Source organism: Myiozetetes cayanensis, unplaced genomic scaffold (assembly GCF_022539395.1).
Source record: "Myiozetetes cayanensis isolate MyiCay16 unplaced genomic scaffold, myiCay2020 scf2-11, whole genome shotgun sequence".
NCBI classification, from domain to species: Eukaryota; Metazoa; Chordata; class Aves; order Passeriformes; family Tyrannidae; genus Myiozetetes; species Myiozetetes cayanensis.
In genome coordinates this window covers 110085293-110103312 of record NW_026087411.1, presented here as the reverse complement: position 1 = coordinate 110103312, position 18020 = coordinate 110085293, and the positions used below count along the sequence as shown (strand labels likewise).

General features: G+C 36.7%; 2 protein-coding genes across 8 annotated transcripts in view; one reads left to right on the top strand and one right to left on the bottom strand.

Annotated features, from left to right (window-relative positions):
* The window catches only part of SUPT3H (SPT3 homolog, SAGA and STAGA complex component), a 261690-nt gene that overhangs the window by 204266 nt on the left and 39404 nt on the right, over positions 1 to 18020 (bottom strand). The window lies entirely within an intron of this gene.
* Positions 15265 to 18020, top strand: part of RUNX2 (RUNX family transcription factor 2) — a 222919-nt gene continuing 220163 nt past the window's right edge. The window contains exons 1-2 of one of the 2 annotated variants that reach the window (XM_050316033.1): positions 15265 to 15326; positions 15535 to 15654. In XM_050316033.1, the coding sequence (XP_050171990.1) occupies positions 15597 to 15654 (58 nt within the window). In that variant the 5' untranslated portion in view covers positions 15265 to 15326; positions 15535 to 15596. Of the gene's footprint in view, positions 15327 to 15534; positions 15655 to 18020 lie in introns of those variants that run through there. The other variant, XM_050316031.1, reaches the window with a different exon arrangement.

The window sequence follows — 18020 nt, the reverse complement described above, 5'->3', positions numbered from 1 at the left end:
TGTATAAAGTTCACCCTCAGGCATATATAAAAGTGTAGTTGAAATCTAAGATGATAAATGCTGGATTCAAAGCTGAAATAGAAGAAAAATCTCAAATTAAGCATTTAATAACAGATAAACACATTATGGTTTCTGTGTATTTTGCCCATCCAACATGTTAAGACATTATCAATTATGATCTATAATGTTATATTTTGAAATGGTTTTTTATTATTAATCACACCTAAAGGCTTAATTTTTTTCATACCTAAGGATGAAACTGAATCAAACTTATGCTCAAGGGGGTTCATCAAAGCACACTTTTAGGGAAAAAAAACAGGATATAGTAAATACACACATGAATCTTTCCCAGGAGTCAGTAATTTTGGATGAATCAGTCGAATTTTAGTAGCCTTAATACCATGGGTATTCACATAACTTTCAGTGGGGTTATTTCCTTCAGAAAAGGACTAGCACAGGTTGCCCAGAGAAGCTGTGGATGCCCCACTCCTGGAAGTGTTCAAGGTCAGGTTGGATGGGGCTTGGAGCAACCTGGTCTAGTGGAAGGTGTCCCTGCCCATGACAGAGGGTTAGAACTACGTGATCTTTAAGGTCCCTTCCAACCTAGGCCATTCTGTGATTCTGTGACAAGATTAAAGTGCAGATTATTTAAAACTAGCATTTTTTAGACTTTTTGAAGCAGTAATTCCTTTCCCATTTGAATCCTCACTCTTATAATACACACAGCTATTGAGGGCAGTCATACAGCTTTCAACAGGCCAGTTCTTCCAGAAAGACGGGACAAAATAACCAAAATGATGAACAACTGGAGCACAAAATATCACCAAAGAAAGAGGCTTAAAAATGTTAGCAAAATAAAGATGATGTCTGAAAGGAGAAATCAGAAAATCCTCAGACTGACTAACTGATAAACTGAAACCAGAAAACACCTTACTGATTGAAAAATTCACAGTGAAATATTAATGTTTGAATGATGGATAAATTGCAAATCAAATTAATGCTACTGAGGTTACATGCTTTTGAAAATACTTCTAGAGTAAGGCAGAAGTTAAGCCCACTCACCTTTATAGGTATAAACAATTAAAGTTCTTAAGTTCCCGCATCCTGATTTTACAGCACTTATTTAGGCACTAACACCCAGATCTTTGAAGATCTGGTGACTTTTCCCCCCTGGTAAAACACTGTTCACAGTGTGTAGCTCTATAATCTCAGTGCTGTTATCACCTTATCTGTACACAAACCCTTCAGAACAGGAATCTGCAGAGATCAAGTTCTCTCCATAAAGGCCAGTACTGAATTCTTAGGGAAAGCCCCAACTTGGTTTTCTCCCCAACAGACCTGAAGTTTTCCCTGAGGTTACAACTAGACAACTGTGTTTTATAGCTATAGATAAACTTCACCTGCATGATCTTCTCTTAATCCTTTTTAAACTGCTATAATTTTTGGCTTCTTCAGTACCTTGTGGCAACAAGATGATGAATTCAACACTTTAATTATGCACTGTTAAAAAACTACTTCCTTGTGTTCATTTTAAGCCTGCCATCTGATAATTTAATTAGGTGCCCCTAGTTTTTGTTATGAAAAAGGGAAATAATGGTTTCCATTCACTTTCTCCACATTGCTCGTAATTCCAGATTTCTATCACATTCCCCTCCCAGTTGTGTCTTCCCAGGCTTTTAGCATCCTGCCAGTTTAGTGCCTCCTCCCTGTATGGAATTCATTCAGTTCTAAAATATTGTTTTTTATAAGAGGGTGAGCACAACAGCAGAACTATGAGTAACACTGTTTTCCTCAGGTACTTTTAATTCCTTTAAAATCTAATCAGTTTGTAACAACCACTAAGCCACAACCACTCAGGTTAGAGAGGTCTCCAGTGTGAATCTCTTTTCTATGAAAAGAAACAGCAGAGTTCATGCAGGTGATGGGTTTATCAGCAACAAATTCCACCTATTTCACCACCCAACCAACTCTGTGCAATATCTTGGCTGCCTCTACACAACCAGCATTTCACTCCCCTGAATAACTTTGCCATGAGCTTTCTCACTTCTCCAGGATCCATGGTAGGTCTTGTAAGTAACTTTGCTCTGGTGTGAAAATTAACTACTTCTACCCTTAATGTCTCATCTCTTATTTAGATGGTATGTTACCTAAAAGGATCTCTTCTTTATATCCCAGTACATACTGTAAAGCTACTGAGACACTGAGACTACTAAAAAGCCACTGAGCAATTTACCAGATCAAAACTACCAGGGTTCTACCAAATACCCTGAAAATGTTGCAATTACTTCTTAGCAGTAAGACAGAACCTGAAAATACGTGGCTCTGCAGTTTGAACAGATGCTCAACACAAACTTTAAGTAATTTTGTGGTGCAGCAATGTGCAGTATTGACATTTAATTAATAATCACTGATTTTAGACATTTACTCATTCTTCCAAGAAATCTTATTTTTAATCCCTAGCTGTAGTCATTAAATAATCAGTCACAAAATCCCTATTTTGTGCTCGAGGCAGAACAAGCAATAATAAACTACATTGAATACTGTTTGAATAAATTAAGTAGCAATACTTGAAAATAATAAACATTTCTGCTCTTCACTTTTTTTTTTTTTTAATTCAAAGCACACAAAAAAGAGCCACATATCACGGACACGGGATACAAAAAAGAAAGGGGTGATCAACTCTCACATGACGACGGAATTTTGTGTTTAGTCATGAAAGATCTAAATTGAAGTTACATAAACAGAAAACTAATGCCACTGGCAAACAGCCCTGGCCTGTAACGTTCTATTTGAGATTCACTGGTTAAAGCAGAGGAGACGCCGAGCTCTGACAAAGGACGAGATGGGAGATGACATCAACCTCTCTCGGCAAATGAGCTCAGCGTGCCAGCGAGCTGACAAATTAGCCTCCAAAAACCACTAACAGTAGCTTACAAAGTCACAGCTGTTATCCTGTTCTGAACAACAAAATGTTGATCTGGTTTGAAATGTCTAGTTTTACAGAAGATTTGTAAGTGCCCTGGGTTTTTTTGAATTTTCTTTTTTTTTAAACAAAGAAATAAGTTATACTGAGAAAGGCACGAGGGACAGGCAGTGACTGTGCTGTGGTGACTCCATGGTGATGTTTAATCGACAAGATTAAGTAGAGCACTTGCTTATGTTCTGCACCCTCCTCAAATTTGAAAAAGTCCCTAGAGCTACCGGCTCAACAGCAACATAAATCCACTAATACAGCAGTACCATATTCACTAGCAATTCCTTCAGCTAATTCAAGCAGTTCCCAGGATATTAATGTTGATAGTCGGGGAAAAAAAAGCATCAGAAAAGTTGACATCAGAAAGCTTGTAGGAGATTTCAATAAGAGGGTTAAATCAATTGAAAGATGCTAATACTCTACTAAACAAATCTTCAGTGCTTCAATGCAAATATTCTTGCGATGCAAAAAGTTAAAAATTTCATGGTATTGCTTATCAGTTCAGCTATCTAAGGAGGGTAAATCTTTAATTTTATGGCAAAGTATCAGGTAGCTTTCTCCATTTCTGAGTAAGAAAGAACTAATAACTCTATTAGACACAGTAGAGGCAAACTCAGTTCTAGTGTTGGTACTCCTATGACCCTCACCACTGGTACCTAAACCGCCCTCAAGTGACAAAAATTAAACTTATTGATTTAAAAAAATAATCTGAAAAAAACACCAAAAAATTACCATTCCCATTTTACAGATGACAAACTAAAGGACAGAAGAATTTAGTCCCATCCCAAAGGTTAAAGGAGGAGTCTGTGGTTCAGCCCCACAGCTCAACTCACTTTCCAAGCACCAGATTACAACCCTTTGCCATTCTCTCTGCTTTTTTACAGCTCTTAATTCCACAAAATCATAATAACTTCAGCATAATCACTCCTGTTTTATGGTAAATCCAGCCAAGACAAATGCACATCAAGTTCAAGTGACTACCCAAAGGCAACAAAAAAACCACTGGTCAAAAGCTTGGACTGAAACTTTTAAGATCCAGTATTTAGACATCTAATAAAGACCTTTATTCAATAATGCTACATAAGGTCTGTTTCTAGCAACACATTTCCATACTTTTTTATCATCTTTAGTTAAAGTGGAGATACTGTAACAGTGACCTAAATAAGATTGTGGGCACGTTAAGAGCTGAACACAATCACCTATTTTCAAAGGGAAGTTAATCCAATAACTACAGGGCCAATGTGTCAGGAGGTAAGGCCACATGAAGACCCTGATATTCAGGTGAAGGAGACTTGTATTATCAATCTATCACTTTCAGTATCGTGAAGAAATTTGGTCTCCACAAAGCTACCCACTGTCACCTACAGAAGGTTGCATAGGTTCTTCATCATAAAAGTGGACAGATTGAGGTCCAAACTGTTAATTTTATTTTGGAAAACAAGTACAATGAAGCTCATCTATGTATAAGAACATAAAAACATCACAGTAGACCAGAACACTCCTTTCAACCGTGTCCCCTGTTAGGAAGTGATCAGTAACTTCTCACTCCTTGTTTAAACTGAGGTATTTGATTTGTAGCACTGACAACATCCATCACTCACAACATGAGCTTCTTCACCTTATAAAGATGTGGAGATAAGGCTAAGCCTTTTCACAAAAAGTACACCTTTAGTTGTGTACTGCAAAATGACTGAGAAGTTTGGGGGTTTATTTGCCTTTTGTTTTTTAAATTTTATTCTCTGTACCTCCAACCAAGATATATATATATATGATACAGATAGTAACATATTTCTCCCAAGAGTACTGTGAAGAGAAGAAAATAACTAATATTTGTTAAGTATTCTCATAGTGTAACATGTGCCAGCAGAGCACATGAAAGTTAGTAATTCTTCATACTAAAGTTTGAATACTGTGCAGGAAAGATGGCAGAGAGCCAGAATGAGCAACTGCTAACGAGAAAAATGTCTGAATAACTAACTCTGAAGTTAGCAGCACTCCTTCCATGCAAAGAATGAGTCAGGAGTTCTAGGGATGAAAAAAAATGCAATCAATAAACACTATTGTGATGTACCAGACACAATGGGGTTGTAAGGAGGGTAACTGGAAACCTCAAGAGTTGCTGTGCTCTTTTAATCAACTTATTCTTACAGTGTTTAGCAAAACTTAGTTGTTTTGGTTTTTTTTTTTGAAAGAAGAATACAGATATAAAGAAAAAACAAACAAAACAAAAACCCCAAACCCACTATCAGCTGGGAATAGTTCTGTTTACAGGTTCTTCAGATTTCATCTCTAAATAATTAGGCAACCTTGTAGAGAATCTCTGTTTTAGCAGCAGATCTTTCATATGTTCAATCCAGGAATAGCTACTGATGAGAGTAGCAAAGAAAAGCACCCAAAGAATAAATGTTCTGTAAAATTCATGAACTCTAAAAAAGTGTCTGGGTATAATAATGTCATGTAACAAATGTCTGACTCAGTTTATTTCTGTTATTCAAAAGGAAAAATAAAGCTTGAATTACTGTAGCTCCTATACACAGATAAAACAGATATTTTCTACCCACATCACAAAATGAGAAGATTGAATTGCATTTGGTTATGAATTGGATTTGTTCTTCAATTAAAAGAGAAGAAAAATAAATCATACTGAAGCTAAATGACAAACCAAAGGCTATTCCATTGTAATTTTGTCGAAAAGACAACTAAATTTGTTATTTCTTCAACTCTTTGATCATTATGTTTAGCTTGTAAAGATGCCACTTACTACTGCAAATACCCCGTTTCTGAACAGACTGGTATCATTTTTACCGAAACTGAAATACAAACATTCAGCTGCAAAGCTGCTTCAAACCCACACTGGGCAAAACTGGGCTTAAAAAGCAAGAAAACATTGAGATGTTCATTAAAAAAAAAAATAAATGAAAAGACTTTGAAGAAAGGGTAACAATTAGCCATTTTACCAAATAAGCAGGACAAAGCTGGTAACATAAAACAGTCTTATTCCCAAATCCCAAGAGTTACTGAAGCTTCTTCTTAAAACAAGGCATAGTCCACCTATGCAGCAATAAAGGCACAAACACAGAGATAAAACATTTGCTCATTTTACACCTTGCAGAGATTAGTTATTTCTGAGGGCCACGGCCCTACAGCCCATGCCATGGGAATGAACTCTGGTTTATGAAAAGCCACACTGCCTTTATCATTGGGGTTTTTGGCAAAGCAGCAAGGGCCCAGAGCACTGTTTGAGCTGTGGGAGCACCAACCTGGACATCCCCAGGGGTTCCCTAAAGACACAAAGAGCCTGGATACAAGGAGCTGCTCTGGCAGCACAAATACAGGGTATGGAATCCAAAGGACACAAATGTCACAGAGGTCAAAACTCCTATAACCAATCTCATCTAATGCATTTTGGTACAAAGTAAGTGTTACTTAAATAATCTGTAATGTAGATCCCACATCCCTGAAATAAAGATTTCTTTAAAATATCAAGGTCATAAGGTACAAAAAAATGATTTCATGCAAATATTAACCAACCATCATGCTCTTTACACAAAACAGATCAGTTAGAGTCTTGAACTACTCTACTCTTCAGACAGTGATAACCTTGATTCCAAAGTCTTTTCAGGTCTGGAACAACTGAAACACCACTCCAGAAGAAGAGTGATTTCAAGAAAAAATTTAAAATATACGAGTGAACCACATTTCTTTTTCAGCCTGGACCAATTTGTGTCTATGCTGCTGAATTTTCCAACAACACTGGGTTTTAGAGCTCCTGTTCCAACACATCCCTGTTCCCTTCACTAACAAGGAATTTGGTCATACAGTTCCAAAAGCAATTCAGGTGCTTAGTGGCCTGTCCTCACACACACCGTAATCAGGAGGCAATTCCCAACAGTTTCCGGGCTGTCCATCAGCATCTTTTTGTGACAAAACACATGATTGCATCCTACCTAGCACCTCTGACCCCTCTCACTAAACACAGCTGAGCAGCAGAGCCAGAACCTCTGTCCTGCAATGGACACACAACAATTCACTCTGATTACAGGCTGGGTCTCCAGTTAAAAGAACCCAGCTGCCAGTGCTCCAAAGAGTTCCAGTAGGTGCTCACTAGACACTTCCCTCATGGAGCTAACAAGTATATGCAGTGATTTATCTTCTTAAAACAAATGACTATTTATCCATCTAAATAGAACAGAAATAAATGGTTAAAGTGATAAAATAGCTAAGTTTTAACAAGAAAATAACACATCTACTGTCTTATCCACACCAAATATTTCCTCAAAGCTTGTATCATTTATCTTACGAGCTACAGGTCTGGATTCTGCCAACCAATCCACAGGGTCTCTCCAAAAACAGCTCTGCTTCCTCACTTCTGGGCTTGGAAGGTCAGGGGAGGAAGAGCTGTGAGTGGAAAGAATGACTGCAATTCGTTTTTGTACTTTTTCTCCATTACAACCACTCAGTTATCAAGCAGTTTGTTATTCTCAAAGTACGGTGCACACACACACACACACAAAAAAAAAATCTTAAAAAGAATTGGCACATGCTTATCTGGACAACAGTGAATGGCCCATCTATAAATGCTGCCTTTCTCCTCCAGGTGTGAAAAATCAACCAACCAACTCTCCACACAACCTATCACGCATTGGGAATTTCATACAAACACCTCCCATACTCTCCCCAACGTCCCTCAAGTTCCAGTTTTCTCTAGGAATACCCCTGCAGGCCATTTTAAGGGCTGTGCAGAGACAGCCCAATTGCCTTCAAAGGAGCTCAACACCCCCCTGAACCCAGCCAGGCCCTTGAGAACAAACCGGGCTTCACAGACCCTGGGAGACCAGAGGACAATTTTCTCTGTGTGTGCTGACCCCATGAAAAGAGAGGCATCTTCTTGTTCTTCATCCCCTTCCAATGTCTTCATTTCTGCTCACCTTCAGTATTCCTTCTCTACAAAACTTTTTTTTTTTGTTAAAAGCAAAACTCATTAAACCGCAAGATATTCTTTTTAACTCTCCTTCCAATTTTATTCTTTCCATGCCCTACTCATCCTCTTTTCAACTCTTTCTCATGAATGATCTTCAGATCTCTTCTCCAACAGAAAACCACAATACATTTTTAATTACAAGGGAAAGCTTAGACTGTTGACAAGCTGTGACAAAGTAGTAAATCCAGGTATTAAAAAAATTATTAAAAATATTAAAAAATATTAAAACAAACAAAAAGGAAAGAAAAAAGGACATTGAGAGATAAATGGGAGACAGGATGGAAGTACCTGATTTTACCTTATTTCCCACTAGAAAATTCTGTTTACAGATCTGAGGATCTCAAACTTATGCAAGCATCCCAAACAGCACAGAAGTATTTCCCCTTGCATAAGGAAATGTTATGGGGTTGGGTTTGGTTTTTTGAGGGTTTACTTCCAAAAAAATAAAGAAGCAACCGTGATGATCAGTCATCCTGCTCAAGTTCAAGCAGAAACCAAGATCAGCCAATTGCACACAAAGAACCAACACTCTTCGTGCTGGAATATGTGGAGAAAGTTAATAATAAAATTACAACTAACTACTCTCCCTACCCCATGAAGTTCTTCAAATCACTCATTTTTTATTACAGTTCATTATAATGGGGTTTTTCCCCTCCCTCTTTTTCATACTTTTCTTAAATGGCTGGCTGCATATATTTAATTGTATATTCCTCAGGGCAGGGACTATTTCCTTAATTGTCTGTAAAGTCCACTGCTATAAACAACGGTCCTATGCAATGTTAAGTAATAAAAAAATGAGTAATGTTTTGCTGAGAAATAGTCATGCATTAATTATGCAAGATTATCTGGAAAATACAGAACTAGGGGAAAAAAAACATGTCGTTGTGGATCCATAACTTTTAAGCATCACTACCCAATGAATGGTTTATGATATTCCATTTCAGTATTATATTTAATTTCTCTTGGGGTATTTAAAAAACATCTGTTCTGAAAGTTACCAAATGGGTATTGTTTACTCAGAAATTCTACAGGGTGCAAGGCCCTTCTACACTGTCAGTTAAACATACAATATTTTAAATACACATTATGGAGCCAACTGTTGAAGTAGGCACTTAGAATGCAAAGAATATTCTACACATTAAAATATACATGAAAAACACTGTCCAGGAGTTATAACACATAAAAAAAATACAGATTCTAAATTCAGTATTTAATAACTACGCAATTTTAAAAAAAACATTTTGTTTTTATTACTTACTGAACTAATTTCATGTCTTAAATCTACACTGCTGCAGACTTATACAAGCACAGAAGCTACTAAAACTGGTATAATTTTAAAACCAGAAGCAAATTTTTATTGCTGAACTATGCCCCTGAAAATGGGGCTGAATATAAAAACACTGACACCAAATCTGAAGAGTGTGAATACTCTGCTTTAACATTTTCTTAAAATCTGTTCTCTAATCTTGACTGAGGTTTGAAAGTAGCAAGTCTGTATTTTTCCAGTGTAAATGTTGTGCAAAAGCTTTACAAACATAGATCTAAATCTGCAATTGCCATTACTAAAATAAATGAAAAAATCTATAAGCAGCAGTGAAACTGGCATGCAAATAAAAGAACTGTCAAGACATATACTGCCTAAAAATAAGCTTACAATAACTATTTTAAAGGCTGTGTGTGGTCTTACCCATATATTTTGGCAAGATGCACTTTCTCCAACCACAGCTAGATTCATCCAAAAGCAGTGGCACTGGAGAGTCTCTGTCTCACCTGTCAAACTTGAGGAACGTTGTTCAGCAGACCACCATGAGTCCATGGATAGGATCCACAGCACTCCAGCAGCTGTTCTTGATAAGTGTTCTCTGACTATAGAGGCAAGAGCTTCAAAAATGTTCTGTAAGAGGATCACCCTTAACATACATGCATTTAAAACCAAACAGAAACCAGAATGTATCTAGAACAAGATTTTTCAGGGCATTTACGGCACAGCAGCATCAGTGACCTCATATATCTCTGTCCAAGATTTGGAAATATTCACAGAAGATTCAAGTCTTTTAACTTTATCTTAGAATTCAACTTAATTTATTTACCTCTCACAAACTGCTACACTCTTCAAATGGCAGGCAATCAAATAAAACAACTAGAACTCTTAAATCTTCATATAGTCAAGGAAGGTGAACTTTCCTCTTCTCAGTTCCTTTCCCTCACACGACATGGAAAATATTTTCACACCAACCTACAAACAGATTAAGTGGGAAGGAAAGGTAAAATGTTGCTTGGCTACAGTAAAGGTAAGATTCACCAAAAATGGGATGGAGCACGAAAAGCTGCCAGTTTTAAAACGACGTTATCTGAATTCTGCCTATATAAAATAACTTTGACTGTTATTAAAAAGCACATAATCACTAATTTCCAGAGCAATGTGAATATTTTCTAAAAATAGGTCACTGCTTTTCAACTGCTGAGAGCTGCCCTGGTGTAACTACCAGTAGCATTGTATCCCAGAAGCAAGAAAGGCTCTGGAGAGATTACTTTCACTTTTCCCTAGATATATTTAGTGTACTAACTAGCATAGTTAGGATATTATTTTTCTTTGGTTTTGTCAGTAGCATGTTTGAAATAAATTTTATTAAGTGGTAGTGTATGTAACATTGCATTGTGGGTAGCAGTTTCCTGCCTTAACCTAGCCACATCCTCAGCTGTTATATGAGACAAGTTTCCCATATTTTCTGCAAGTTGACTTTAAAAAAAGGAAAAAAAAAAGAGACAGGAGAAAATAGCTAGAAGGATAAGATGATCTCAAACACCATATATTGACTGCTTAGAATGGGTGTATTTAATCAAGGGCTTTTTTCTCAGTCAAGATATGTGTTTGAGGAACATAAGAAAAGTAATACTTGTCAAAAAAAAAAAGTCTGATCAGCAGGAAGAATCAAGGTGAGACACATCTGACCATTAAGATGTAGCCCCTTATTCAAAGTCTGACCAGGGTTAGATTGTTTCACTGGACAACATCTTTGCTGTGCTATGAAGAAGTGAGAGAACTGGCAACTCAAAGGAAATGAAAACAATTTTTACTACCTGCTATGACATAATGTACTCACTGGGTAAGAGGTGACCATCTTCTTAATGTAAAGAACAGCTCAGTTTAAGGTTTAATGTGATCTTCAGTAGCCTGATTGCACTGTACAAAAAACAGACAACACTTGCTTACCCTAGAAATGTAACAGCACTTTTTCCCCCTTTATGTGCTCAGTGGTCCCAGGCACTGTCCACTTCAACCTGTATCTTACCTAGATAAAGGTTCTAAGGCAAGAACACAAAGTCATCACGGTAAGGCAGCAGGTAACACTCAGATGTTCATTGCTCTTTCTTGCAGACACCAATAAATACCATTTTAAAATGAAGGAATGCTAAAATAACTTTGCTGTTGCAGGTTTGTTTGTTTGTTTGTTTGTTTTAATCAACTGGCAGTTTTAGGTTTTGCTTTAGCAGATTAGTATAAAAGTGATATCAGCACACTTGAGTTGTCACAGAGGTGTTGGAAACAAGAGGTCTACAAGATATTCTAGTCTAACAACAAAAGTTTTCTAAAACATGCAAATATTTGAAATCAAACAGTTTGTTAAAGCTATTGGCTAAGAACCATCAGAAAACACAGCCCATTCCTCTAAAAATTATAATTACTCCTCAGCTTGAAAAACAGAGCCAAGGGGAGAAGTTTCACTCCTTAAAGAAAAAAAAAAAAAAGCTGCTCTACTGGAAACAGATACATCACCAACACCTACAGGGAATACCTGCATCTGAGGAAACTGCACCAGGACTTTCTGTATTGTGAAAATCAGGATCTTGTTATAGTACATATTGTAAAACTTGCAAGCAAATGCAATTTAACAAGTTTGTCATCACGCTGTTCTAAGCAGAATATTTACACCATTCCAGTTGTAGCACAGAAACAAACATTTAAGTACAAATAAACTTTCAGCAGGGTATCACACTGTTTATATGCTGGATGAACTTTTGAGTGACATAAGGCAAAATGTTTGGAAATAAAGCACAGCTTAGAAGTTCCAAAACACGTTTCAAAACCAGTGAAAGATGTAATTATCTTTTAGTGTTGCATTACAATTGACTTTTAAGATTTCATTTGTCGTCAAAGATCAAGCTCATAGTTTACCAGAGAAATTCCTTAGCATAATACTTTCTTTGTGAGTGTAATTGTGACTCAAAGCATCCCCTATGGAACTCAGAAGTGAACTTCCATTTCTGCAGATCTACCTTTTAAACAAGAGCCTGCTCGTCTGCAATCAAGGCACTGGTTTACACAGTGGATTTTCAAGATTCTTGCATCTGCTTCATCAGAAGAGTAAACCAGACCAAACGAAGCCACTGGTTTCACAGGTACTTGGTCTCCAAGTTTGGCTTTAAAATGTCTCTACACTAAAAAAAACAGCCTTTTTTTCAGTGACACCTTCTACAAACTACATCTCCATTACTCAGTTCCACTATTTGTTTTTCTGCTTTTAATGGATTTTGCCTTACTAGGTGAAGACACCCCTGTAGTGCTCTTGATCTGAACAGGTGAAAAAGTATATACAGTAAAAAAAAAATCTTAAAGGTATCATATCAAACCAGCAACAAAGTTATTCTCTAACTCTGCAAACACAACTGAAATCACAGAAAAGCCATCCCAGAGAAAGCCTGAGCAGAGCATTTCAATGCAGTAAATTTTAAATTCAGACTTCTCTATGAAGTTGAGTATTCTGATACTAAAGATGTGAACTAAGAATAAATCGTGGAGTTTAAAAAAAAAAATCAACTTTTTTTCATATAAATCAAAACAAGTATTTTAGATCAAGACATGAGTTATCTATTATATAAAAATACTGCACCTACCTACCATCAAATAGTTGATAAATATCTTCAGTGCAAAACTGTAGCTGAAAAAACTTTGAGCTCACAATTAAGAGTTCCACAAATAACAGAGGCAGCAACCTCCAAAAGCTTTTGCTGTATCACAAGTTGATTAAAACTTAAAGGTACACAAATATATTCTGTATATATGAAAATATTACCATTCTTTCCATCATTTTTATACCCCTATTTTTTTTTTTCACTGATGTTGTTAACCATACTGTAAAAATACAAAAAAAATAAAAGCAATCCATGGTTAGGAGAATTAAATAACACTCTTATTATTAAATGAGATGGGTTATTTGCAGAATTCTTCTTTTCCATTTTTTGGTAGAATTGTATAAATTTGGCAACATCTAATAACTTTCAAAGTACTGAATTAAGAACAATGTCATTTACCTTACAATAATTATTAGGAAAGCAGTTTTTTAGGAACAGTTTCATGTTGCTTTGATAAATATATAACAAAAGTCAAAACACAATCTATATTTTTTACAAAAAAAAAAAAAGAAAAAAAACAAACCTTTCTCATTTTTCTCATTCCCACAAAACAGAGAACCTGCTCCCCACCCACACCTCCAGCTATTCATATCACACCATTGCTGGCCAATTTCTTACTGAGAAAGCTGAGGACAAAGGAAAATAAAAAAAAATTAAAAAAGGACGGATGGCAGCTTCAAAGAGATGTATTTTATTTTACAAATAAAAACTGAGTAGTATCTAGAAAATGTTTTACACATTTCTTCTGCTCCCAAAAAAATATGATAACCAAAAAAAGGAAAAAATTAAACTTGCTCAGCTAAAACTTAAAACTACAGTGCATCTGTGATACAATCAGGATAATATGAAAAGTTCTAGATATAATGCCCAAAGAGGCAAAAAAATGAGATACTTTCTCAAAGATGTTTCCAATTTTGTTCTGAATCTGAGTGAGCAAATCAAGACTACTAATACACACTGTCTGTGCCCATTATTCCTTACTACACACAGCATTTTGCAATTTATTTCAAAGCCTCTATTATAAACAAAAAAATACTGCTTTTGTTAACCCACTCCATCCCAGTACAGTCAGGGTTTATGTTACACAATCAAAGTTGCAATATGTTAAATATATGAAAAAATATTACACACGCACGCACACAGATGATATGAAGTATTTGAACCTTACATATGCATCAAACTTATGTTTCATTTTAAAACTAAGTGTTAACATTAGCTGGTGAATTAGCAGTTATTTAGAGTCTCCCCAGAAGTTTAAGACTGTTCTATTTCTCTTAAACACTGAAAGTATAATAAGCAATTAACGTAAGAGCAATCAAATCCTCCCAACCCTCACAGCTCACTCTGCTACACAACAGCCACGGAAAATCCTCCCAGCACCGGCATTCCCAAGCATCACTCAGGCTGCAGCACACAACTACTTATGATATCCAAACGACATATTTTGCCCCAAATATAAAGGAAACATAATTGCCCTTAATTTGCATTACATAAAACTGCCAAGTAGTTTTGAAGGCATGTAAAGCAAGGCAGACATGATTTAAGATTTGCAAAGGAATCCCCAGACTAACACTCCTGTGACAGCCAATTACAGTAAAAAACACAAGCCCAACAAGCAGCCTGCTACTAGACCTTAGCAAAGGTAAAGTTTCTTACAATGAGTTACAGATTCACAAGTATAAGACGACAAGGAGAAAAAGTAAAACAGAAGGAATCCAGCCACCCAGCAAATATGAAGCAGACCCAAGATCGTGATACAATCCAAAGATGTAAATTATTGTAAATCATCACTGTTGTTCAGAATTTCACACAGCCACTTGTGCCAATTTTGCTCACTTTTCCACAGACACAATAATGAAGAAGGGAGAGGGAAGGGAGGGGAAAAATAAAAAGGGAAAAAAAAAAAAAAAAAAGGAGGGGGAAGAAGAGTGGAGGCAACCTGAACTGAGAGTACAAATAAAGTTCTGCTGTCCATATGCTTTAACTGTACAGAAGTTTGGGCTCTTAGAGCATTTTGTACTCTCTCCAAAGCCTCATGAGTCACAAAAATTAAAAAGCTATATCCCTCTGGATGCCAGGAAGGGCCTTACCACGGGCCTTTTGTCAAAATACAAAAAAAAAAAAAAAAAAAAAAAAAAAAAAAAAAAAAGGAAAAAAAAAAAGAAAAAAAAAAAAAGGAGAGAGAGAAAGAAAAAGCCACAGTGTAGGCAGTCCTACTTGGAGTCCTCTGATGTCACAGCCACATGACTCGCTCGCTCCAGTAACAGTGCTTGCAAAAAAAAGGAGTTTTAAAGCTTTTGCTTTTTTGGATTGTGTGAATGCTTCATTCGCCTCACAAACAACCACAGAACCACAAGTGCGGTGCAAACTTTCTCCAGGAGGACAGCAAAGAAGACTCTGGTTTTTAAATGGTTAATCTCCGCAGGTCACTACCAGCCACTGAGACCAACAGAGTCAGTAAGTGCTCTCTAACCACAGTCTATGCAGTAATAGTAGGTCCTTCAAATATTTGCTCATTCTCTTTTTTTTTGTTTTGTTTCCTTGCTTTTCACATGTTACCAGTGCTACACAATTTTTTGACAGGGAAAAAACCAACTCTAGAGTCTATGCAATCCAGGGACACAGTAAAACTAAATCAAGGTTTGGCTATGGTTTGTGTTTTCAGTTTGAGGATCCAAGAAGTATTTACACCAGGAGGTGAAAGCTCCGCGTGAACCGACAGGGACTATGGCATCAAACAGCCTGTTCAGCTCAGTGACACCATGTCAGCAAAACTTCTTCTGGGGTAAGTGCTGCAATATTTGAGCTTCTGTTTGCCCTTGTCGGGAGTTCTCTTTGAACAATGCTGGTTATAGTTATCTAAGCTAAGAAATGCTGAATGGGATGGTAGTGTTAAAACTGTGTACCTGGTTGTTGGGGCTTTCAGGGGGGGTAGTAACTGTAAATAACTTGTGCAGATTTAAGAACAAATTTGTTTCTTAGCAAAGCTGACAAGCTGAGCAAAGGGAAGTCCGTGGCTTAGTCTTTAGTGTTTGACAGCAGGTGTGTGCTCAGCTGTCACCGGGGTCAAGGTGTAACTGCACAAATCTGGAAGGCTCTGATGGGATCTGTTGAAATGTTTAATATTATCTTAGGGCAAAAGATAAAGTACTTAGTGAGCTAATCAACAACAGCACAGAGAAGCTCATTAAGAACTCTGGTAACACTTTCAGATGTTTCCACCATGGCTGGTTAATGAAAGATACTGTAAAAGACTTAGATCACAGGAGTTCAGACTGCTTGTTCTCTAAACTGGATGAAAATGAGTACTGTGTAGCATATGGCAGCCTATCCTACCCAAAATTGCCCTTTCATTGTTCCAGACATCCGATTTTTAAGCATATATCTCAGATGAAGTTATCAGTGCAAATCTGCAGTTCTCTAGTCCTCAGTTGCCCTCATTTCACAGCAAAGCTTGTTTGATAATATATTCAATTGTAAAAGCAAATTCTTCTCATTGCACTTATTATGAACAAGGCAAAACATTCATGCATGAAAATATTAAGCTATGAAATAAAAAAATACATGATCTAACATGCTGGTGAATTTTAAGTTTAATTGAAAGTGGGATTTTAAAAACTCTGTAAAAGAGCACTGCCAAATATTTACTTCAATATTCTGAACTGTGAACACAGATTTCTTTAAGAAATCATATATGTATACTGAGGTAATTATTTGTATGCACTGTACATAGAAATGCTCATAAAAATCATAAATACACTATAAAATTGCACCTCTATCATTGCTTACTTTGAAAAGTTTCTTTATCTCAGATACAGACTTAGAATCAGTAGAGAGCATCTCACTCACAAATATTAAATAGAACCAAACATGACTTTAAGTGATTTATCTGCAAATAAAATGAAGTTATATTTTAAAGCACATTGGCAAATGCTTTATTCTGGTCACTCTTGATGAGCTGCAAGAAGCACAGTCACAACATTTTTTCAAAGCATCTTTTACTGAGGCAGATCAGGAAGACTAACTGAAAACTCTAAAAGCTCTAGAAAAAAAAATACTGAAAACTTACAAGATTTTCTTAATGGTGTCCATCATGTTGAAATTATATTGGGACCGTAGCTACACCTATTTCTTTTCCTCCCTTGCCCCTCTTCTAAGAAAAACAACAATGCTAGAACCATTTTCAGTTATGCATCCCCATTATTGTAATGAGCTGATGGCTGGGGTTCCTTTTACCCCTCCTACTTCACACGCTTTGACTGGTTCCCAGTTAAGCACATGAATAAGCCCTAAGACGGTGTGTAGGAACAGGAATGAAGAAAAGCTTCTTCCAGGAGGAAGACCCATCCAGTATATGATCTACAGATACCAGAAGAGATACCACATTCTGTGGTTGGTCATGCAGCTGTAATACCCTGAACATTGAGCTGAAATGCAAACACAAACCCGGTAAAGCAGCTTTTCTACCCAAACTGGTGTCTTAACGAAGCACAGCAGAAGCGTAGCCAGACCACATTATCCCAGTGTTTACAACAGGAAATACAGTTTACATGTATAGGGACTTTCTTCTGTTTTTACTTCCAAAAGAGATTAGAAGAAATTTAGTTGGTTAAAATTATCAAAACATGGAGTCAGACTGTTTAATTCACCTAATTCTGATAATTCCTAAAGCGAGTGGGAAGTACTGTGATACTGTGATTAATACTTGCCCCAAACCTCACTAAATAGGGCTGGGTAACCAAATTTCACTTTGGACACAAACAATAGATGCAAGGGACTACAAAATCTCATCAACTCTATCAATGTGTAAGCAATATATCTTGAGCTTAAGCCAACATTTTTAAAAACCCACTCTTACAAAAAGGGAGACAGAGTTTATTTTTAAAAGAAGAAAAGCCAGAAGACCCAAGTTACTCATGAATTTGCTGTTCAGTGATACAGTAGCACGTCAGAACACACAATCTGTTCTTCCTTTCTGTACTGTCTACATCTCCTTCTGCTCCCACGTCCTCCTTATTCCTTTCAGGACTTTTGAATTTAATTGTTTCTCATCAAGAATTAACTGATGAAACATAATGACAAGTCGTAATAGGGCAGGAAAACAGCGCTATGATTAACCCGCACGCCTGCTAATCTTTGCCATTAACCAAA